The sequence below is a fragment of the Petromyzon marinus genome, chromosome 24 (assembly GCF_048934315.1).
Source record: "Petromyzon marinus isolate PM22_M1 ecotype Great Lakes invasive population chromosome 24, UKy_Petmar_22M1.pri1.0, whole genome shotgun sequence".
In the NCBI taxonomy this organism is placed as follows: Eukaryota; Metazoa; Chordata; class Hyperoartia; order Petromyzontiformes; family Petromyzontidae; genus Petromyzon; species Petromyzon marinus.
This window is the reverse complement of record NC_133690.1, coordinates 13,157,254-13,178,542: the sequence shown is the minus strand read 5'-3', so window position 1 is coordinate 13,178,542 and position 21,289 is coordinate 13,157,254. Positions and strand designations below refer to the sequence as shown.

Below are 21,289 nucleotides of genomic sequence, written 5' to 3'. Positions count from 1 at the left end.
TCGACTTACGAACTTTCAGAGATACGAACAATCCTGTCCGTATGTCCAGTTGCCTGCTCGGATCGAGAGCCCGAAGTTCAGTCGCTGCGCAATAGATGGTGGTGGTGGCATCTACATCTGTAGAACATGAAGAACCAGTGGCATCTAAATCTACAGGAAATTATACAATTGATAAAGCAATTCCTCGTGTATAGTGTGCATGCCGTACAACATGTTTGGAATCGACAGAGTAAAGTGGGACTTACGGACAAATCGACTTACGAACAGACCTCTGGAACCTAACTCGTTCGTAAGTATAGGAGTCCCTGTAGAGGTTTTTTTTTGGGTTAGATCACATAAATATAAATGTGTCGTTAAACCCGCCACCACCCGACACAGCCAATTAGTAAGGTTTGTCACGTAAACAAAACATGCCAATTTGTTACTAGTTCAGCACGCACTGTGTTGGAGAGTAAACCCACAACATTTCCAAAACTCACAACTTGTGTTTACATTGCAGGCGTGGCACGAGGCCATTTCGTACAACAGTTCACCCCCGTATCTGACGATGCCATGAATTGTCATGATTTAATAATATCACAGTTTAATTCAAGTACGTATTACAGTATACACCCTCTTAACAACCACCCCTGTTAACGTAAAATCGCTTGACGACGGGCCTCCATAGAGCCCAATGTGTAATGTATAGTGTAGTGTATAGTAGTGTAGTGTATAGTGTTGTGTATAGTAGTGTAGTGCCTCCATAAAAATGTGTTCGCTTACTGACCATTCCCCTGTTAACGACGGGCTGTTGTCGGTCCAGTAAATATTAAACAATGGATTGATTAACCATGTTTCTTCTAGCATTACGTGTTTATAGTATTGTCTGTATCTTTATTCATTGATATCCATTGTTTAAATATTATAAAGTACGTTTTTGGGTGAAACAGGGGTAACTTTCGATGCTATCCGAACGAATTAAGCCTCTGACGTGCATTTCCTATACTCGCTTAACGACCAACTCGCTTAACGACCCGTCGAGTGGAACAAATTACCGTCGTGAAGGAGGGGGGAGGGGCGCGGGGTTCTTCTGTACTTTGTAAAATGAGACGAATGACATCACCAAGCCCTGTCATCAGCTCCCTCCCATTCAGCGGCACAGGTGGAAAGTAGAGACCCCCCCTCACCCCCCAGTTACTTCATATTATCCGATTGGTCGAGTAATTGAACACATATCTGGTAGAATAATTGATAAACTCGTATAACCACCAAGACGGCACAGTTCCAGACCCAAGCATTTATTGCCCGCGGGCATCTTTGTTCCCTGTACTTTGTGAGACTTAAGATGAACCGCTGGGCCGTGCACTCTTTCAACATTAAATAACTCGGGATTTAATGAGCGGTGGGTGAGTGGTTCGTGGTGAAATAAAATAATCACCCCCAAGTATTTACAATGTCTAGCCTAAGTTAAACAAAATTTGGGGGGTGGGAGGGGTGGTTTAACAACATCTGGTTTCAGTTAATGTGTTATTATCCCTTTACTCGCCTATTTAAAATGTTTTACTTCGTTTATTGTGAAGCACTTTGAGATGCTTATAAGCACTTAAGTGCTTAATATGTCAAAAACTCGCTTTTATTCCTACATATAGCTATCTCACCTGCAATTTTCGAATGTTTTTTTTTTATTAAATGCACGCGCGAAGGTTACACGATGAACAAATCCAGCGTAACTATGGTTCATTGAATTCTCTGACTAAACCAAAGAGGGTGTATCGATACAGTGCTCAGCACTTGGACAATGCATCCTTTGCAAATCTGTCTCCGTATAAACCAAAAAAAAACATTACACATCCAACCGGCCACACGACCTTCTGGGAGTACATTTTTTTTTTCAGCAGCGTTGGTTTAACACAAGCAAACTATGGACCGATTTCGACATTCGGTGTCTCATCTGCAGTGTGAGGCTTGCTTGAACTAATGCTGAACTGCCAGTTGTTTATAGGCAAGGACCCTTTCTGTTAGATATTACACACACATTGGTGCATGTATATTGAACTTAAGAATCAATTTTAATTACTTAATCCATGTAATGTTCCACCCTTACTGCAATATATATCTTAGCTATTGTGTACAACTGACTCATCTAGACAAACCTCAACACCAATACTGCACACGACTTTTAAACGTGAGGTCTTTTTTTTGCCACTGAAATTAACACACACGGAATAATGTCTGAGCCTGACCTACACTTCAATGCCATGTTTTGCAGGCGGTACTTTGGAGAGAAAATTGGGCTGTACTTTGCCTGGATTGGCTGGTACACGGGGATGCTGATCCCAGCGGCTGCCGTGGGTCTTGCCGTGTTCCTGTACGGCTGTTACACCATCAACACCAGCCAGGTCAGGTTGGTAGTGCACGGTGGAACACCATTTGTTATGAGGATTCTGCCACGTGGCGTAATGGTTAGTAGTGATGACGTCGTCCTGCTGCTCTGTTTAAGACCGGAAGCAGGTGGATGGCGTCACTATTCTGGCAAATTGCCCGATGATGCTGGATGTAATTACCAGCGAAACGTCTACTCAAATTGTGGGCTGAAGTAGTAAATAATTGACGTTTTGTTTACGTGACAAATCCCTTAATAATTAGCTGTGTCGGGTGGTGGAGGGTTACGACACATTAATACTTACGCGATCTAACCCAAAAACCTTTATTATGAATAATATTGGTCGCGAAAGCCTACGTGTTATACTAGTAGACTGTTCTTTACATCATATTTGCATGTTACAGATCCTACAAAGAAAACGTGCAAATTATATCTTCCACCTACTTGGTCTACCAAATTCACAATTTCTCCAAAATTAGTTCTATCGTGGTGGCATAAGTAGCATACTGGTCAGTGGCTCGATCTCCCAGCACAACAGTTTAAGAAAATGTGAAAGTTTATTAAATACCCCCCCCCCCCCGCCTCTGTTCACTCGGCAGTACACCACGGTTTGCCAATCGGCAGGTCGTGTGAAAAGTCATGTGGGGAATGGCTAATACCACCTGGAAGAGTAGGCCAAAATAGCCTCGATAGGGGCCCTCTAGAGCTATCTGCACTCGAGGCGCTATCTAGAACTCCCTCTCGTGGAGGTCTCTTCCAAGAGCAGCAGCGTTCGCAGACCATCACAGGGATTCCAGAAGTCTTTTTTCCACGGCCTTGTATTGTACACATTTTCAGATTTCCCCCACTTTACTTGTCAGTTTCCATGCCTCTGATCCGCGTATCACAGCAGGTGTTATTCACTGATTAGAAATCATATTCTTAGTTTTTTCGGTAAAGTCACGTTGAAGAGAAACAACAAAATATTATTTTGTTGTTTCTCTTCTTCAAAGTCACGTTGAAGAGAAACAACAAAATATTATTTTGTTGTTTCTCTTCAACGTGACTTTACCGAAAAAACTAAGAATATGAATTACTGCAGTCACGAAAGCTTTAAATCAAAATTTGATTAGAAATCATTAAGAGGCACCTGCCTCGGACTACACCGAGCCACAGGAAGTGGAACCCACGGATTAGAGAAATATAACGCAAGTTGGAGACATCATAATGACCGTTGATTTAACAAAAAGTAAATGAGCTTTGACAGGGCACATCGCTCGAAGCTATAATGGCTATTGGTCGAGACTAACGCCAGAGTGGCAGCCAAAGGCGGATATGCACCAGAGAGGGGTCGTCCGCGGTGGAGATGGAGCGTTGAAATCCGCTCGTGTGCAGGTGCCGGATGGATTGTTGCTTCGCGGCACCGTGAGGGATGGTTCATTGTGCGGATGGCTACGTGCGGCCCGAAAGAAGTTCAACATACGTACATGCAAACTTCCTCGGCTCAATGTTGTCGTGGCATAGTCGCACTATATTGGTGCCTCAACACTTGGTCGGGTTGTCAAAGGCAAATAATAAAAGATCTGGGACTTCTGTTCACGAACATGTCCTATCAGAAAGAAACAGGATGGTCCTAGTGAAGGATAATTGACAAATGTTCTGAATTTAATTATAAATGTGACCTTTTATTATTACGAAGCTTAGGATTACAAAACTGGATGATAATGTATGAGCATTGCTCAGAACATAATTCTGGTTTTTGTTCTACAAATACAAGCATCATGTCCACCTTTGTTTTTCTGAGTGATACCACTCATCCTTTATTATTAGCCTGCTCGGTTTTATTTTTGAGCTCCAATATTTTCCTTCATTTTATTCCCATTAACGTCGTAACTTTTCCATCAGCTGCAATTGGTAGTGCAATGTATTGAGCAATGCTATTCTATTACCGCAGCTATTATCCAGCAAAACACACATGCAAGCGTTTGTTCATTGTTTAGAACAGAGCAGCTGTATTTATTTTGATCCAATGTTCGTGTATTCACCGAAGGGTATTTTTTATCACTTGAATATAAACGCAGTAGGGTGTACATTTCATAGTTTTTTAACTAACACATTGTAGATTGACAAATTGGTCAAAATATAGTCATTTATAAAGCAGCCTTTATGTTTCACGTGTACAGGAGCGATGTATCGAAGCTGAATGCATATTTAGTTAAGGAGCAAAGTAGATTGCATGGGATATCAATAATATGCAATCACTGGAATGCATAATTTTCACTGAAGCTTGTGGATTTTTTTTATGGGGGACACCATTTCACTTAATTTGCGTTAGCCACGAAGTGGCGGTTGCTTGTACTAGGCGAGGTGCACCTTGAGTCCACGTGAAGTGAAGTGTCGGAAGGCTCGCTGGTAGGAGGTCACGGGACAGACCCAGGTGCCTTGCTTGGGTTGACTGAGATGACTGGCAGATGCACCGGCTGTGTTCTTTGCTGTGCCAACTTTCAGGAAACAGCCACCCAAACACCTTCTACGCACAAGCGTGCACACAAACAGCAGCCAAGGAACTTGGAATCCTGAATCGTCCCTTTAGCTGGCATAAGCCAAGTGGAAGGATTGTCCAAGACATGATGGCCTTGTCAAATCTGCTTTATTCAAATGTAGCAGAGCAGAGCTGTGTTGATAAAGGAAGGAATGAGATAGCTCATTTTTTTTTTACCTCCAAACAGAGCAACGGGAAAGTAATTATATACTCAAAGCCTGTCCGATGTGAAATTGCCTTATTAACATCAGCAGTAACATCTCTATTCTTTTCAGCTGAATCATATATAGCCTGCGACTGCACTGCCAAAATGTGTCATTGGCCCTTTCTGTATTGGTGATATCACTTTGAGTATCAGTATAATGAAAGAGATGGGTTCTCATGCATGTGACCCATGTGGAGGAAAAAAAACAGGGTCACTCCCTATTAATGTCAGCCATCCATGGCCACCACTTAACCCCACTGCAAGTATACGTGAGTTTGACACCAGAAGTTAGTTGGCTTAGCAGATTTACTGCTACCGGACGGATAAAAGTACCACATTTTGAATATGGGTATTTCAGTTCCTTGTGCAAAAATGTTGCTTAGTATCTTGGAAGGACGCTGGATTCCAAGTTGGCCAAAGTTTGTAAAACATTTTAAGTATATAACTTGGCTGCTCTTTAAATATGCGCGTCATGGACAGAGATATGGTGCCCATTATCATTGGCAAACTCCACAATCTGACTGTAATCCAGCCCCGGGGTAGTAATTTCTGCTTTTGCCACATCAGTAGAATATACGCCAGCCTTGGAAACAAAGTACAAGAGCCTTGCCTGTGTTGCACGCATTTTTTCTCATTGCAACGCAACATCCAAATTGTCAACCTGGCAGGCTTGGCAGCTCATGTGACGAGGTTACGGAGACATTTGTGCGCGTGGCCTGTCGCCCCTTTTGAATAGCTACACTTGCACTCCGATCACTTAAAAAGAAAATCTCAAAAGACTGTCTGTTGTCGTGTGTGACAAAACAAGCTCTCTCACCTATGCGAGGGGCCAAAATGGATCTCTTCTGTCTGAATAATTGAGCTGTGGACAAATGGGCACCCACTCAGGATGCTTTACTCACAACATGGTCGACAGGCTGTCTACCGTGCTGGAAATTTTGGTCACAAACACCACGTCACTGGCTCCTTCTCCAGAGGGCTTCGGTCGGACAAAAATGGACAAATCATGGGTGCCAATTTGGACGACAATTCCAGGGGAGTCTAAAGCATACAGAGAGATGATCAGGCGCTCCTGCAAAGGAGATTGTTTCAACTGTAGGCATGGGAAAGACACTGTCTGGATTGTTCACCATTTTGCAAAAGCAAATGGAAAAAATATGCGAAAGAAAACGGAGAGAGAGCAAAAGCTGTACACACCACTTTTCAAGTGGAATTGTGAGGAGCCTGAAACATTAATGTAAATATTAACGGTTATGACAGTTTACACATTTCTGGATATCAGAATCCATTTTCTGTAAGTGACATAGAGCTTGTTACACTGCCGGCCATGCTATAAAAAAAAATTATAAGGGCTTCTAGCCTAATATCGATTCTAAGGAATAAAAATACTAAAAGAAAATTGGTGCTTTTATTCACCATGTTACAGAAATGTTTAAAAAAAATATGCTACACCACCGAGCTGCTGCAATTGACACATGTAAAATGTTTAATTTCCATTACATACGCTCCTTATTGTTTAGTACTCCCACCTCTTCAAAGATGTGCGGCTAGCATCGACGTATAACTCTTAAACTATTTTTTATTTTACCAGGTAAGGCCCACTGAGCTATATAGCTTCATCAGATGCGACCTGGCCACAAATGGTAGCTCATTGCAGTGGCTTATCATGCGGACATTTAAAGCAACCAAATACTCTAAACGCAGGTTTATACATGTGGTGGGAATAACCGGAGGACCCGGAGGAAAATCCACACTAACACGGGGGGGAGATCATGCAAACTCCAAATGTACAGCAGGCGTCAAGGTCGAGATCGAACCCACGGCTTCCTGCATACCAGTCGATGGAGGTAACATCTCGCCACCATGGCACCCATATAGACGCCTCCACCATGAGGCCTCTCTCGAACTCCCTCTAGTCGAGATCTTTCTTCCAGCTGTGACGTGAGGAAGCAATTGCAGGCAGAACCTTTACCTTTTTCAACCATTTATTTTCCAAATGCATTTTTCTTATTTTGTATTTGATTTTCTTTTTGGATGGTTTATTTGCTTTATTGTTGAAAGGTCACACTATGCTCTGTGATTTCGCTGGAAACGTTCAGCTGAACTGGCCTGTGACATTCACCTGTCATGGGGAGCTGTGTTTTTGCTCTCTCCCACACTAAGCTCCTTCTCTGCGTGTGCAGCAAGGAAGTCTGCAGTGCCAACATAGAAATGTGTCCGATGTGCGAGAAGTGTGACTTCTGGAAGCTGTCTGACAGCTGCCTCTATGCCAAGGTAACTCACAGAGGTCTTTATTTAATTCTCATTGCGATGCCATTCATTGAGCAATGCTAAAAAAACATATTACGCAGAATGGAGTGTTTTAATTTTGCCTATAAACAAAATATTGTTTGTTCCATCGACCTATTGGATTTCTAGACCAATATTTCTTCAGCAGCATTTGTTTAACCAAGCAAACTGAGCCGATTTCAACCTAGATCTCATTAGCAGAGTCAGTCTTATAAACCGAATATTTATTCATATATGGAGATAGAGGACAAATGCTACTGGATAATTTGATCTGGAAAACCAATAGTCTGATGGATTCCACACATTTTATTTCGATATAGAGGTAGGGAACTCTTCCAATTAGCATGGTTGGCTACGTACGGTACAGAAGATGTTCAACATACTCCATCTACATATATTGGTTATTACCCATAACAGTGCAAAATGAGTTTGTTCTGAGAACACACACATACATATTTACCCAGATGTTGGAACTTGGATGTGCATTGACTTCAGAGCTTGACAATCCAACAGGTTCCCATTGCAATACCTACTGGAAGCATTGTCATGGAGAGGTGCCTTTGTTCTCATAAGATGTTTTTTTTTTTAACTGACGTGTCTACCCTTTGTTTGGATAAGTGCCCTGTAGCACACACTTGTGAAGATCGAGGGATTTTGCACAGCAATGACACTACCATTACAGCTTAATAACATGTGAGCATTGTCCACACAATTCATTTATAACTTTATAAATTGTCAACAATCAGGTGTTTCGTCTGGATCTACAAGTCACGTTAAATGTTGTTAAAAATGCAACCAAGGGAGATTGAATATTTGTCTTCTCGTTTTTCAATGGTTAACATGACTGTGTTCTCCGTGCTGCGAACAACCAGTCCTTGACCCCTTGATCATGGCAGTAAAAAGCATGGTCTTGTTTTCCAATCGATGATCCTCACCGTTTCCTTCCGAGTTACAGCCCAAGCTGGGTCATGTGCAGTGGTCATCTTTCACCTGCCGCGTTTGCTATTCATGTCTCCTTTGGCTGATCAGGATTTATTTGTAAACATTTTTTTTTCAGTGATGAAGTGGAAAAAGATGAGTATGAATGTAGTTATTTTTGTTTTTATTCATGATTGATACCAACAGAAAGTCACGTCATGTAACTAGATGTTTTATGCAATGAAATATAATTTCCGAATAACCTTTTATTTCACAAATTTGTTGCAGGTAACAAATCTCTTTGACAATGCAGCAACAGTGTTCTTTGCCATTTTCATGGCAATCTGGGGTAAGTTGTACAACTTTGCATTGCATCTCTTAACGTTGAGCATATACAATACATTCTCAAGATAATCACACATTTTACATGAAATTAGTACAGTTTTTAAAGTAGCAACTTGAATAATCTTCCTCTAATAATGATTGTCTTAGCGCTATTCGTATGTGCGGGTTTAAAGCCATGCAACAAGTATAAAACCAGTGAACAATTTATTCAGGTGGCAAAGTGGTCATTTAAAAATGTACATTGCCGTTTCAATGACTTTGCTGCAACTACAGAACTAAATATATAATGGGTTCACAAAACATGAATCATTTTTCTGTAACGTTTTTGTCTTCAATCGTGAAAGTAATTCACGCTGCATTATCATTGTCCATTCGTGCGCATCATATTTACAACTGTGCTGAGCTTGAGTTAGATGCAAAGGAATAATTCAAGGAGTCCTTTACCAGCCTTACAATTCTACTCTGACATTTTGCACCTGTGGTCGGCTCATTCCTGTCTTGTTATTGGGCTCATGGTACGCATCCACAGGCCCTTTTGATGAACAAAATAAAATAAGGGGCATGAGAAAAAATAAGTACATTCATCAGGTAAACATTAAAAGTTTAAAGTACAGCCCTGCAATTATTTGCTCGTACTATCGCTGTCAGAAAGGCCTTCACTAAATGGCGCTCTAGAGAACCCCTTTATAGGGCACTTGGCCTACTCTTCTACACTAGCCTGATGTCTTGGACAAATGAGAGTATACCCACACTTTACACCATCACACGTGACCTGCCGACTACTGCGTTGTACCCATATTTACCGCTGAGTGGAAAGAGGATTTAGTAAACGTGTTAATTGTTTTAACTGCCACACCGGGGCGATCGAATCGAACTGGCGACCTCTGGATTGCGAGTCCATAGTCCTAACCACGAGACCACGGCAGAGGGAAGCTCTTGAAGGGCTCTCTAGAATTCCCTCGAGGGAAGGCCCTTCCATCAGCAGTTGCACGAGCGAGCAAGCAACTGTAGGGTTGCACCGTTACCTCTCGCATCGATAAACACGTGAATAAATAACCCAATATTTAACGTCAGATAAAGTCGGGGGTAAAGCATGTTAAACATCTCATTCTCTGCTGTTGCGAGTCCATCTGTGGCAACCTGATCCCTTCTCCTGACGAGTCCGGGCCTGGTTTTTCGTGAATTCACGTGGATACGCTGCCGGGCGGCGGCTGCAGGTTGCTCCCGTAGGATGGCGTCGTATTGTGGGAGTAGGCGGTCGGAGAGAAGTCGTAAAACCTTGGGTTCCGGTGCTCGTTGAGGTCGTCCAGCCGAAAAACTGTTACGGTTAAAAAAACCGAATAACATTGGATTGGTGAGATAAAGGGCAATCAATATGAGCTGTTCAGGTTTTTACAATTACATTTTGGATTTCTGTACCGTCTGACTGCAGCTGCATGTCAAGACGCCGTTGGAAAAGTGGGACACGAACATCACAGGGATGAAAGGGATGTGCTTTTATTTAAAAAAATAATTTGCTATTGGAATCACTTCGTAGATGAGGGACGGAGAGGCATAGCTAGAGGAGAAAAGGAGGTTCCTGTAGCTCAACTTTGAAGAGAGGCAGGGAGCTGGCAGTATTAATGGCAGCGGAGGAAATAATGGGGGAGGGAATTTCAGACCATGGGGAATGCAGCATGATTAACTTCACTTTGAGCAGATATGTTCCTAAGAGATGCTTATTGAGACTGCTTGTACGTGGAAACGTGTGCGGATATTCAGGAACATAACCTGTGACCACAGGCAATACGAATGGGGAGCCAAGAGAGGCGCTGGAGAATTAATCAAGAACAATAATTAACACATCTCAAGAAAGTCACGATCCGTATCCTATTTAAGTCAGCGTTAAAAAAAATAGGTGTAATTTATAATAATCTTTTTACAATGTTTTCCATGCCAAACCCTCACATTCCCTGGTTAATCAACCCATAATGACCAGAGTGGTGATGTATGGTCAAGCAACCTCAATGACTGATACGACATGGGGAGGCCCTCAACTTGCAGTATATTGACCAACCTGGAATCGTATTATTATTGGTGATATTCTAAATGAATAATTTTCCAAGAGGATCCTGCATCATTGGTAAAAGAAATTGGCAATTACTTTTAGATGGGTGGTATTGTATGATGCTCGTTTACAATCTATAGGTTACAGTTCTAATTACGAGGCTCCGGGAGAGAGACAGACTTAGATACCTTGGTATTATTATTATGTTAGTTCAGCACTGCTGCAGAAAAAGCACATGGTCTTTATATTGAAAATATAACTTTACAATATCATCATCATCAGCTCTCCGATGCATTTGCCAGTTGTGGGCACGTTGTTCCGCATCATGTCCAACCTTTTACTCCACGTGTCGGGGGCTTCAGAAAATGAAGAGAATCTCCCAGCATGTGGAGCACAAACATGAGACATCGTACCGCAACAACACACGGCACAACACTGGAAACATATTGCAGAGCTGCACAGCACTACCGCAAAAACCTCAGAAGTGGTATGAGGTCATCTTCGTTATTATCAGTTCACCTCTATCTTTTTTTTTACTTTAAAGAAGCACGTTTGGCACGAGTGAGCCTCAGGCTTACCTACTTCCCCCGATTCATCGTACAGACGCTGGTGGTCAAACTGCACTGTCTTGATGTCTTTGCAGCACAAGCAGTAGATGGCAACGAGCAGCAGGATGAAAAAAGCAAAGATGCTCATAATTGCTGCCACGACTGGCCAGATGGTCTTCTTATAATCCGATGCTGCAAAACACAGTGCTCATATTACAACGAAGGCATTGGACATACACAATTTATTTTCGTATTGTACAATATATTTGTGTATTTTTTTTTGTTTTGTCCTGTGCCATTAGGTTGAAACGAGATGGATGTGAAATTATTTTTGAGATAATATGAATAAGAAAAAAACCCGTCAATTCAATCAAGGATCAGTTCTTCCATTAGGGCTTCGTGCATTGGCACAGTAGTTATTTCACTGCATGATTACATCAATTGATACAGGCCATGGCTACCATAATTGGCGAGTGATATCTGAACCAATCCTGACACCCCAAACTTTCCCCTTCCATAACCTCAAACAGCCTCCACGACTGGAACAGCATAGGTAAGATTCATTGAGCAGTGGGTGGATAATGGGCTGCAAATTATTATAATTTTAATTACCCTAGTTCACATGCAATGTTATGCATAGTTCCTCTAGGCAGCTGTGCTATGACACGTGCTCTGTGAGACTGGAAGTAAAGAATATTAACAAGACACGAATGGGCTAGAACATGTAATTTGGTATTGGCGGCGTTTTGGCTGCTGTGGGATTTTTATGAGCTACTTGCTTTCGTGCGGTGTGTGTTATGTTTGCTGGAGCAGTAGAACATGGCCTGTTACGTGTTTGAGTAATTGCACGTCATGGGAATTACGTCCAAAGATATCATGGCACTCCCATGGAAACCAGCCAGAACGCGTCCTGGCAACGTGGAGTTGCTAGGAGTCAGATGAATGGGGAAAAGAAAAGCGCAATGGCTGGAGGCTTTTTGGTCACTGCAAAGCCATGGTCTTACAGAGTTTGAGAAGCCTTATGTTATGGCCTTCCTCCCTGGACAATGGAGACAAATTTACAAAACGCTGTGGTTTATTACAGATGTCTATTGAGATCGCATTTAGGCTTAAAAGCAATATTCAATCTTTTTTGCGTTTAAGAAGATGAAAATAGTATTATTTTTAATTAAAGTGGGTACACGCACTGGTTAGGTTTGCTGAGCTACAGGTACTTGTTTGCAGGGTTATACAGCTTCACAGGGGAATTATTTATTTGCAAAATTGCCTGTTCCGGTATATATTTTTTTAAATGTATAGAATTTGGATTAAGATAAGTGCACACAATTATCATGGAACAATATGGTTTGGGCCTCAATTCTCGGTATTAGTAGAATTAGATTGTGTTTGAATGGTTATGGCTTTTTTATATATGTGAGCTCAATGTATGTATAAAAGCAGATCCATAAAATAAAAATGAGAAAATGAGGCTGCAGCGATGTACTTAATCGAGAACTCGTTTAGGTATTGTTCTACAAAACATTAACACTCTGATGCAATGAAACATTATGACAGATCCAAATGCTGCAGTGACTATTTATATTCAATGCCTCGTAACCATCAGCGGGTGTTGCACACTCTCTTATCAGCTTCAGCACTTTGTGGGAGGAAAATTACTTGTTTGGGTGATGATGGGGCAGATATAATCTTGAAAAAGTCCTTCACGAGATAGAGGAATATATAACTTGAAGCTGAAACTCGTTTTTTTGTGGTTCAAAATGAAAAATTCTTTTTTTCAGATAATTTTTTCTAATTAATAGCATTGACTCGAACTTCAACTTTCTCACCCTTCTAGAACATCATAAGAATCCACACGTCACTCAATTACAATTAATAATTCATATTAGATCTGGGATAGTTCCATATATAGCATGTGGTGGGGTAGAGTTTGGGTCCTCCCACCTCTTCCAAGACCTTTGGCCAGCATGGAAGAATTGGCCAAATATAAACTCCAGAGGGTCTCTCTAAAGCTTTCTCTAGTGGAGCCCCTTCCACCAGCAGTGGCATGACCAAGTAATTTCTGCACCGTTACTCTATTACATATGCACCACCTTGCGGTATGGCTTTTTGCAAACCACACCAATTCTACTTTGTCCTCACCGATGTGAACTGGTAGAAGTAAGGCGAAAACAACAATCTGCAAACGCGTTGATGAAAAGGGGACCTACTAGGAGAGTTGGGCAGTGCGGAGCGAGCCGTGGACACGCTGCCCTGTGCCGCCACGGTCGTCGTCGACGGGCTTGGCTTGGGGCCGGAGGGCAGCGGAGAAGCGGTGGGTGTCGTGCCGTAGGAATTCGTGCCATTTGGTGGCGCGCTCGAGGTCACGGTGCCGTTCGAGCCGCTCTGACTGGGCTGCAGAGTTGCCGCGCTGAGCGGCGTCGACTTTGAGGGCAGAGTAGTAGCTCCGCTCTGCTTGGTCCCCGCCGTGACAGCTGTGCCCGCCGTGCCCGCCGTGACGGTGGCGCTCACACTGCCATTGGGGGCGGTGCCGAACATAGGAGAGGTCACGGAGGTGTTTGAGGTCTGCGTCGAGGCTGCGGCGGTAACGTTGCTGAGCGCTGTGGCGCTGGCAGTGCTGTTTGGCAAGGGGGCCACGGAGGACGACTGGCATTTTCCTGACTCCACAGTCAACAGCACCGCGAGGAACGTGATGAAGGCTCTTTCCAGAGCCATTGTAGATGTTTTCAATTGATATATGTCCACTGAAAAGGATATATGGACGGACCTTTATCGAATCCTAAAAACAGGAAAAACAACATTGTAAATTGCTGCTCAGCTGCAAAAGCAAGCGTTTCACTCATTCCCTGCAAGTTACTTTTGTACCCTAAAAGATGAATAGGACTGAACATGGTGTAAAGCTTTTTTGGGGGGGTCTTTTTGCGCATTCATAATTGGCTGAGTTGAGGTTATCACGCCCGTTGAAAACGTTAGGCCCCGAGTGCCCCAAATAAACTACGCCAACGTTTGACCATCCTCCACGGTGTGGACTTGAACCAGGGATGTAACATAGGTTCTGCCTTTTTACCCTATCACGCGGATCATTTACCTGGGCTGCCTGGCCACTCTGTTAGAAGCTGTGTTGAAATGCCACTGTGCGGACATGTGTAAAATGACTCTAGTCGGCCGGGCCAGCCAACAGGGACTGATGCACTGAGGGGGCCTTTGTTGCGGCACAGTGCGCGTGTGGACTACGTGGGCACAGAGAAATACGTTTTCCTTCTCTCTCTTCCCCCAACACCGGATGCAAGCGGAAGCCTTGTGAGAGTGCTTATCTGTTGCATCAGCAGTCCCCAGGGTGAGCATTAGCTTCACTCCAGGCCAGAACAACCAATGACCAGCTCTCTCCGTGACTGCGCCGACCATGGCAACTGCTAACCACTACAGTTTGCCCCCCCCCCCCCCCAGCCTGTAATGCCTCTGTAATTATGTTCATTTATTTTGTAGTACCTGTTCATGATACGATGCAGTGGAGTTGTCGAATTCTCTGTTCATTCCGTGGCAACTGCTCACCCACTAATAACCTCCTCATCCTGCTCTTGCCTTCCCCAGGCTCACCTATAATGACGTCGCGTTCATTATTCATTTTTCTCCGAGTACCTGCCTCGTTTATTACGAACCGGTGGAACCGTGAACAATTCTCACGGAAAAAAAAAAACTTTTTTTTATTCCGTTAAATTATATGCCGCTGCTGCTATTTATGCGAAACCACATAATGCAAGAAAATGGTAGTGTGCGCATATATTTGTTCACATGCTAATGGTACACTGTGATCATTGCTTAGGTAACGCAAATGAAACTGCCACAACAGCCGTAAACACAAACAGGGTGCGATGGAAGCCGCAGAAGGTGCCACATTAAATGTTTGTCGGTTAAAACAAATACGCAGCCAATTACATTGTTGTGCTTTAGCTGTATATATGTTTAAAACAGATTCTCCGTTGCTCACCCTTACATTATCACGTTATATTTTACGTGGTTAATGTGTGCCATGGGAATATATGAACAAGAGGATAATAACACACACTTAGGTTATCATGTGCTCTAACCTTGTTTTTTTCAGTATGGTAACACCTGATATGAACGCCCTTTATTATTTTGGTCTGGCACAGATACGGGAAATAAATCCAAACGTGAGAGTAGTGAAACATTTCTCTAACGTATTTCATTCACAACACATTTTGACCACCACCCATGCATTTTTTTCACATTGTAAATTGAGCATCAGTGCATAAAGGTAATTTCTGATTGCATTCCTTGCAATTTAATTCACGAAACAATTTTACATAAAACACATCGGCTTAAATTGAAACATTTTTTATGCTGTAACATTAAATGTATCTTGGTTAATTAAAACCAGCGTGCACAAAAGTTACTTGCTGGATGTAGCCAGCAGACAGAGCATACATAAATTCACTACCATTGAAATTACCACCTTAATCTTGCATTTTAAAGATAACGCTGCGATTATTAAAATATTTGCTGGTCTCAACTGGCATGACATCAGTTGCAGGAAATCGTATGCAGCGCCCATAATAACTAACTCGACAAACACCGCAACATCTAGAAGATGGGTTTGTTTTTTTAGATATATTTATTTACTTATTTTCTATGCCATTAAAACTCGGGCTTACCTGGCTCGGTCGACGTGGTGAATAAACGAGCCTCGGTCTACGTGCATTGAGCTCCAACAGGGGGTGCAGATGTCCCCGCCGCTCATATTATCAGCTCGCCCGTGGCCCCACCCCAGCTGAAAGCCACTCCCTGCAGGCAAAGCTCGCTCTCTTCCTAGCCCGTGTGCCCTGCGCGCCACCCCCACTCATTAGCGCCTGCTGTGTGGGCACAGCAGTTGCATATTCAACGGCACTTGCCCGTAATTTACGCCGCTGTCTGTTTTTTTTTTAAATGCGCACACCGTAGATTCGTTTTTGTTTCTGTCATATTTCTTAGCCCGAGCTATCATCCGTGAGCGTCGTTTTACGTCTAAGCCAGGGGTCGGCAACCAAAACAAGAATGGCCATTTTTTTTAATTCGACAAAGAATTTCTATTTCAAGAGCCGTAATGCAATGTGAATACGAGACGGTCCTTAATCACGTCACGAAGCAGTCCTCCATTAGCGGCTCCGGAGCCGCAGGTTGCCGACCCGTGTCCATGGTGAACTGGCCTCCCATGGTGAACTGGACTCACATGGTAAACTGGACTTCCATGGTAAACTAGACTCACATGGTAAACTGGACTCCCATGATGAACTGGACTCACATGGTAAACTGGACTCACATGATAAACTGGACTTCCATGGTAAACTAGACTCACATGGTAAACTGGACTCCCATGGTAAACTGGACTCACATGGTAAATTGGACTCACATGGTAAACTGGACTTCCATGGTAAACTAGACTCACATGGTAAACTGGACTCACATGGTAAACTGGACTCCCATGACGAACTGGACTCACATGGTAAACTGGACTCACATGGTAAACTGGACTCCCATGATGAACTGGACTTCCATGGTAAACTGGGCTCCCATGATGAACTGGACTTCCATAGTAAACTGGACTTCCATGGTAAACTAGACTCCCATGGTAAACTAGATTCACATGGTAAACTGGACTCCCATGGTAAACTGGACTTCCGTGGAAAACTGGCCTCCTATGGTAAACTGGACCTCCATGGTAAACTGGACTCCCATGGTAAACTAGACTTCCATGGTAAACTGGGCTCCCATGGTGAACTGGACTTCTATGGTAAACTGGGCTCCCATGGTAAGCTGGACTTCCATGGTAAACTGGGCTCCCATGGTAAACTGGACTTCCATGGTAAACTGGACTCCCATGGTGAACTGGACTCCCATGGTAAACTGGACTTCCATGGCGAACTGGACTCCCATGGCGAACTGGACTTCCATGGTGAACTGGACTCCCATGGTGAACTGGACTCCCATGGTGAACTGGACTCCCATGGTAAACTGGACTTCCATGGTAAACTGGACTTCCATGGTAAACTAGACTCCCATGGTAAACTAGACTCACATGGTAAACTGGGCTCCCATGGTGAACTGGACTTCCATGGTAAACTGGGCTCCCATGGTAAGCTGGACTTCCATGGTAAACTGGGCTCCCATGGTAAACTGGACTTCCATGGTAAACTGGACTCCAATGGTGAACTGGACTCCCATGGTAAACTGGACTTCCATGGCGAACTGGACTCCCATGACGAACTGGACTTCTATGGTGAACTGGACTCCCATGGTGAACTGGACTCCCATGGTGAACTGGACTCCCATGGTAAACTGGACTCCCATGGTGAACTGGACTCCCATGGTAAACTGGACTTCCATGGCGAACTGGACTCCCATGGCGAACTGGACTTCCATGGTGAACTGGACTCCCATAGTAAACTGGACTTCCATGGTGAACTGGACTCCCATGGTGAACTGGACTCCCATGGCGAACTTGACTTCCATGGCGAACTGGACTCCCATGGCCAAGGGTGGGCAACCACAATAACAAAAAAGAGACATTATTTTCGCATTTCCGGAGCCACACTGTAGGCCTTAAAGAGCCACATGCAGCTCCGAAGCCGCAGGTTGCCGGCCCCCGGGGTCAAAACCGTTCCGGTCTTGTTTGACTGCCAATGAAACCGATATTCAGAAATGTGTGACAGTCATTTGCTCATGCATTACACTTTGGTCCTGGCTCAAAGTAGCACGCACTAAGTGTGCACCTTAGTGGGTTTCATTAATGATAACAGCGAATTAAAGCGATGAAAGAAACCTGACGTGTTTAAAAGAGGCGGAGCTGCATATACTTTGCAGCCTTAATACAAACGTTTGTGTTATGGTCGAAACGTCGTGAGAATTTTTATTGTTTTATATATATTTTATTATTTTATTGTTTCCCTTCAACGTGGCTTTACCGAAAGAGCTAAGAATATAAAAGTAACAGTACTTTACCGGCCGAAGTGCATAAAAAACAAAAGTTCTGAGGTGGCGCTTAAAGTGTGCTTACACAACTTGACTAGCAGCATCAGCAGCAACATCAACAATTTACTTGTTTAGATGCAAAAGGAGGACAGAGTGCTCAGAGGGAGCACGAAGTTAGTGGCATTGATGGCAGAAGAGCAGATACGAACTGTTTTACTGGTAGGAACCTCCTGGTTACACCAGCCCACAGGGGATTATTGTGTCCGTCCGTCCGTCGTGCATCCAAAAATGGGAGGGGTGGGGCTGGGTGGGGAGGGGAGGATGGGGAGGGGCTAGGTGGGGGAGGGAGGGGTGGGGCTGGGTGGGGAGGGGCTGGTCACCCCGTGGTGCCCTTATAAAACTCAACGTTTAACCTACTCTCGCCGGCTTATGCCCGCCCTCACAGTCGGGTATATTTGCGGAATACACCACGTGGTGCCGCCGTTGACCCTGGCCATTGACCGAGCAACCCAACGTTCCTACCAGCTCCCTCTGCAGGAATGTGTTAAACCATTCACCAGAAAGTGGAACCTCTTGGAAAATTGCCCTGAGATTAATTTAGGCATTCCTATGTAAAATATATGGCGCTATTAGTAGGAGTCTGATTACGTGCAAGTGTCACCTAGTATGTATACCTGGCTGGTATTCAAGTAACCTTTAATGTATAATGTAATCAATGATAATTAAAGTAATAATATACAGCTCTGTGTCAATCTACGACTGGATGAAGGCCTCCTCATACCGTGTCAGTTATGGGGGAATGTTTTAACCATACTTCACCACGCCTCTCAGTTTCTATTCTATTCTTGCGTAATGGCAATATGCTCAGAAAGCTAAGTGCCAATGTGGAGATCTGCTCGCCACGAGAGGGCTTCGGGAGATAGTTCGTGTAGTTTTGCTCGTCCTCCGTTGAAGGAGCGCACGCTACGGTGGTTTACTGTATGGTCCATAGTTTGGGTTGCATGGCCATAGTGGCATTGCGGTTTCTACACATCGCGTAGATTAGGTGTACAGTATGATGGCATCTGATGATTTTGGGCAACTTTCAGAAGCAGGCCATGATGCAAAAAAATAGTGTCATCGGCAGCAGCAGTGAGTTAAATATTTTCTGCAGCCCTGTCCCGGACAGACCTCCGGCTGAAATTAAGCCGACTTTTAACTCGCTGTCTACCAAAAACTCGATCTCCCAGAGCATCAATTGGTCAATGCCAAGTGTTCATCCAGGGAGAGGTGCCCACATGGGAACGTGTTCGTGTTGTCGCGTCAGTCGGTGGTATCGAAGAGATAAAATAAGCCACAACGCCTGCGTAGAGGGAGGCACCGAGGGTGCGCTGTAAACGGATGCTCTTGCCGCACGTCAGAATAAATATGCTTGCGTCAGGCACATGCCGTTCCAGTCCATCTCGGACATGAGATGAACAAAGAAAGTTATTTTAGCGCATTGTCTGCAATTTATTCTCGGCCAGAAACACGTCGGTGCGTCTGTTTGCTTGATCTCGTTTTTATGTGCAAAGAATAATACTCTGTCACTACGATATCACTTGTCTTGAGCAAAGAGCCATGACGGCCGCGATCATGTCATTACTTTTAACGCCGATGACAGTTTTGATGATGATGATGACGATGACGACGGTGATGAGCATGTGTTGATTGGTGAACATTTCCTCTGCCTCTGAAGCCACCGTATTCCTCGAGTTCTGGAAGAGGCGGAAATCGGAGCTTGCGTACGAGTGGGATCTCCTGGATTGGGAGGAAGAGGAGGTAACACACGCGGTCGCACCTCCTGTCACCAAGCGTGCCCCCCCCCCCCCCCATATGCACATCTAAAGACAGGGATAAATGGAACTATAGGCATTACTCGCTGCTATGGAAGAGCAGGCAGAAATACCCTCCCGAGAGCTCTCCCTCGTCGAGGCCCTTGCGCCAGCAGTGGCATGAGCAAGCAAATTGCAGGGCTGCACCTTTACCACCATGTATAGGAACTGCAACGAACATCAAGTAACGGCGTACATTGCACACAGATGCCACTGTCGAAGCCTTTTTTTTCTCGTAAGCTGCTAAGAATAAATTGGTTGTTGTTATTGGAAGCTTCCAAAACCACGCTCGTATGCCGAGAGTCAGACGTGTCTTGTGATGCTCCCGACAGACGGGCACGTGCTACGGTTACAGCACATGCGCAGTGCAAACAACGCAGATCAACGCATGCATCCAAGCAGAACGATGATCTCGCTGGGAATCGTGGCCAAGCCCTATTTATGTGATATCGATTAGTCTTCACTGCAACGTGGGCGATACGCCGGACTTTCTATTCATAGTCACTTTCCAAAATACATTACACTATGGACCGCTTGGTCCTGCCACTATCGTTCATGGCCCAGTTTTGTTGTTATTATTTCCCAACAATAAACACTATGACTTAGGGACCGGCTTCCTGATACAACACTGAGCGCAGGAAGTGGACCCTTTCACAGAATATAAAGACAAACACACGCACATACACACCTTTCACCAACCTATCTAGAGACGGAAGTGACACAGCCAATGTGGAATAGTTGTTCCCTGGGGTTTCATATTGGGTGGCCTAGGTCATGGGGCGAAAAGACACAATGCGAGACTTTACGACGGCGTAGGCTTTTGCGGTTGTGCTGTTCCGCTCTCTCCGATGTGTTTTTTTGGGTTGTGCCGCGTGTTGTTCAGTTACGACGCCAGAGTTTACGTCTGCTGCCCGAGTCTTTGAGCTCGCTGCCGTATGGGGTCGGTTTTTGTCTTCTTGCTTCGCACTGCGTGCATGTAGGAGGAGATCCGGCCACAGTTCGAGGCAAAGTACTCACAGAAGGAGCGTCTCAATGCCATCTCGGGAAAGCCGGAGCCATACCAGTCCTTTCACGACAAGTGCAGCAGACTGGTGGTTTCTGCCTCTGGCATCTTCCTCATGGTACGATATAATACTATGTGGATTTAGCATCATCGACATCGTCGTCAGCCAATATCAATCCACTTCTGGATGAAGGCCTCCCCCCCTCAGCTGACGCCATCGCTCATGATCTTTCGA

At 44.2% G+C, this 21,289-nt stretch overlaps 2 protein-coding genes across 5 annotated transcripts in view; one reads left to right on the top strand and one right to left on the bottom strand.

Annotated features, from left to right (window-relative positions):
- The window catches only part of ANO4 (anoctamin 4), a 164,666-nt gene that overhangs the window by 117,227 nt on the left and 26,150 nt on the right, over nucleotides 1-21,289 (top strand). For all 3 annotated transcript variants that reach the window (XM_032959970.2, XM_032959969.2, XM_032959971.2), the window contains 5 exons: nucleotides 2,249-2,383; nucleotides 7,272-7,362; nucleotides 8,584-8,644; nucleotides 19,916-19,998; nucleotides 21,032-21,172. In XM_032959970.2, coding sequence (XP_032815861.1) covers nucleotides 2,249-2,383; nucleotides 7,272-7,362; nucleotides 8,584-8,644; nucleotides 19,916-19,998; nucleotides 21,032-21,172 — 511 coding nt within the window. The remainder of the gene's footprint in view (nucleotides 1-2,248; nucleotides 2,384-7,271; nucleotides 7,363-8,583; nucleotides 8,645-19,915; nucleotides 19,999-21,031; nucleotides 21,173-21,289) is intronic.
- On the bottom strand, nucleotides 8,463-16,036 carry MUC15 (mucin 15, cell surface associated). 2 transcript variants are annotated; one of them, XM_032959972.2, is made up of 4 exons: nucleotides 15,906-16,036; nucleotides 13,443-14,011; nucleotides 11,266-11,427; nucleotides 8,463-9,958 (listed from the first exon to the last, which is right to left on the bottom strand). In XM_032959972.2, exons 2-4 carry the CDS (start codon nucleotides 13,945-13,947, stop codon nucleotides 9,825-9,827), a joined length of 801 nt encoding a protein of 266 aa, XP_032815863.1. In that variant the 5' UTR covers nucleotides 13,948-14,011; nucleotides 15,906-16,036; the 3' UTR covers nucleotides 8,463-9,824. The 2 variants fall into 2 exon arrangements, with proteins under 2 accessions (XP_032815863.1, XP_075925537.1); XM_076069422.1 differs by lacking the exon at nucleotides 15,906-16,036 and having other exon boundaries at nucleotides 13,443-14,271.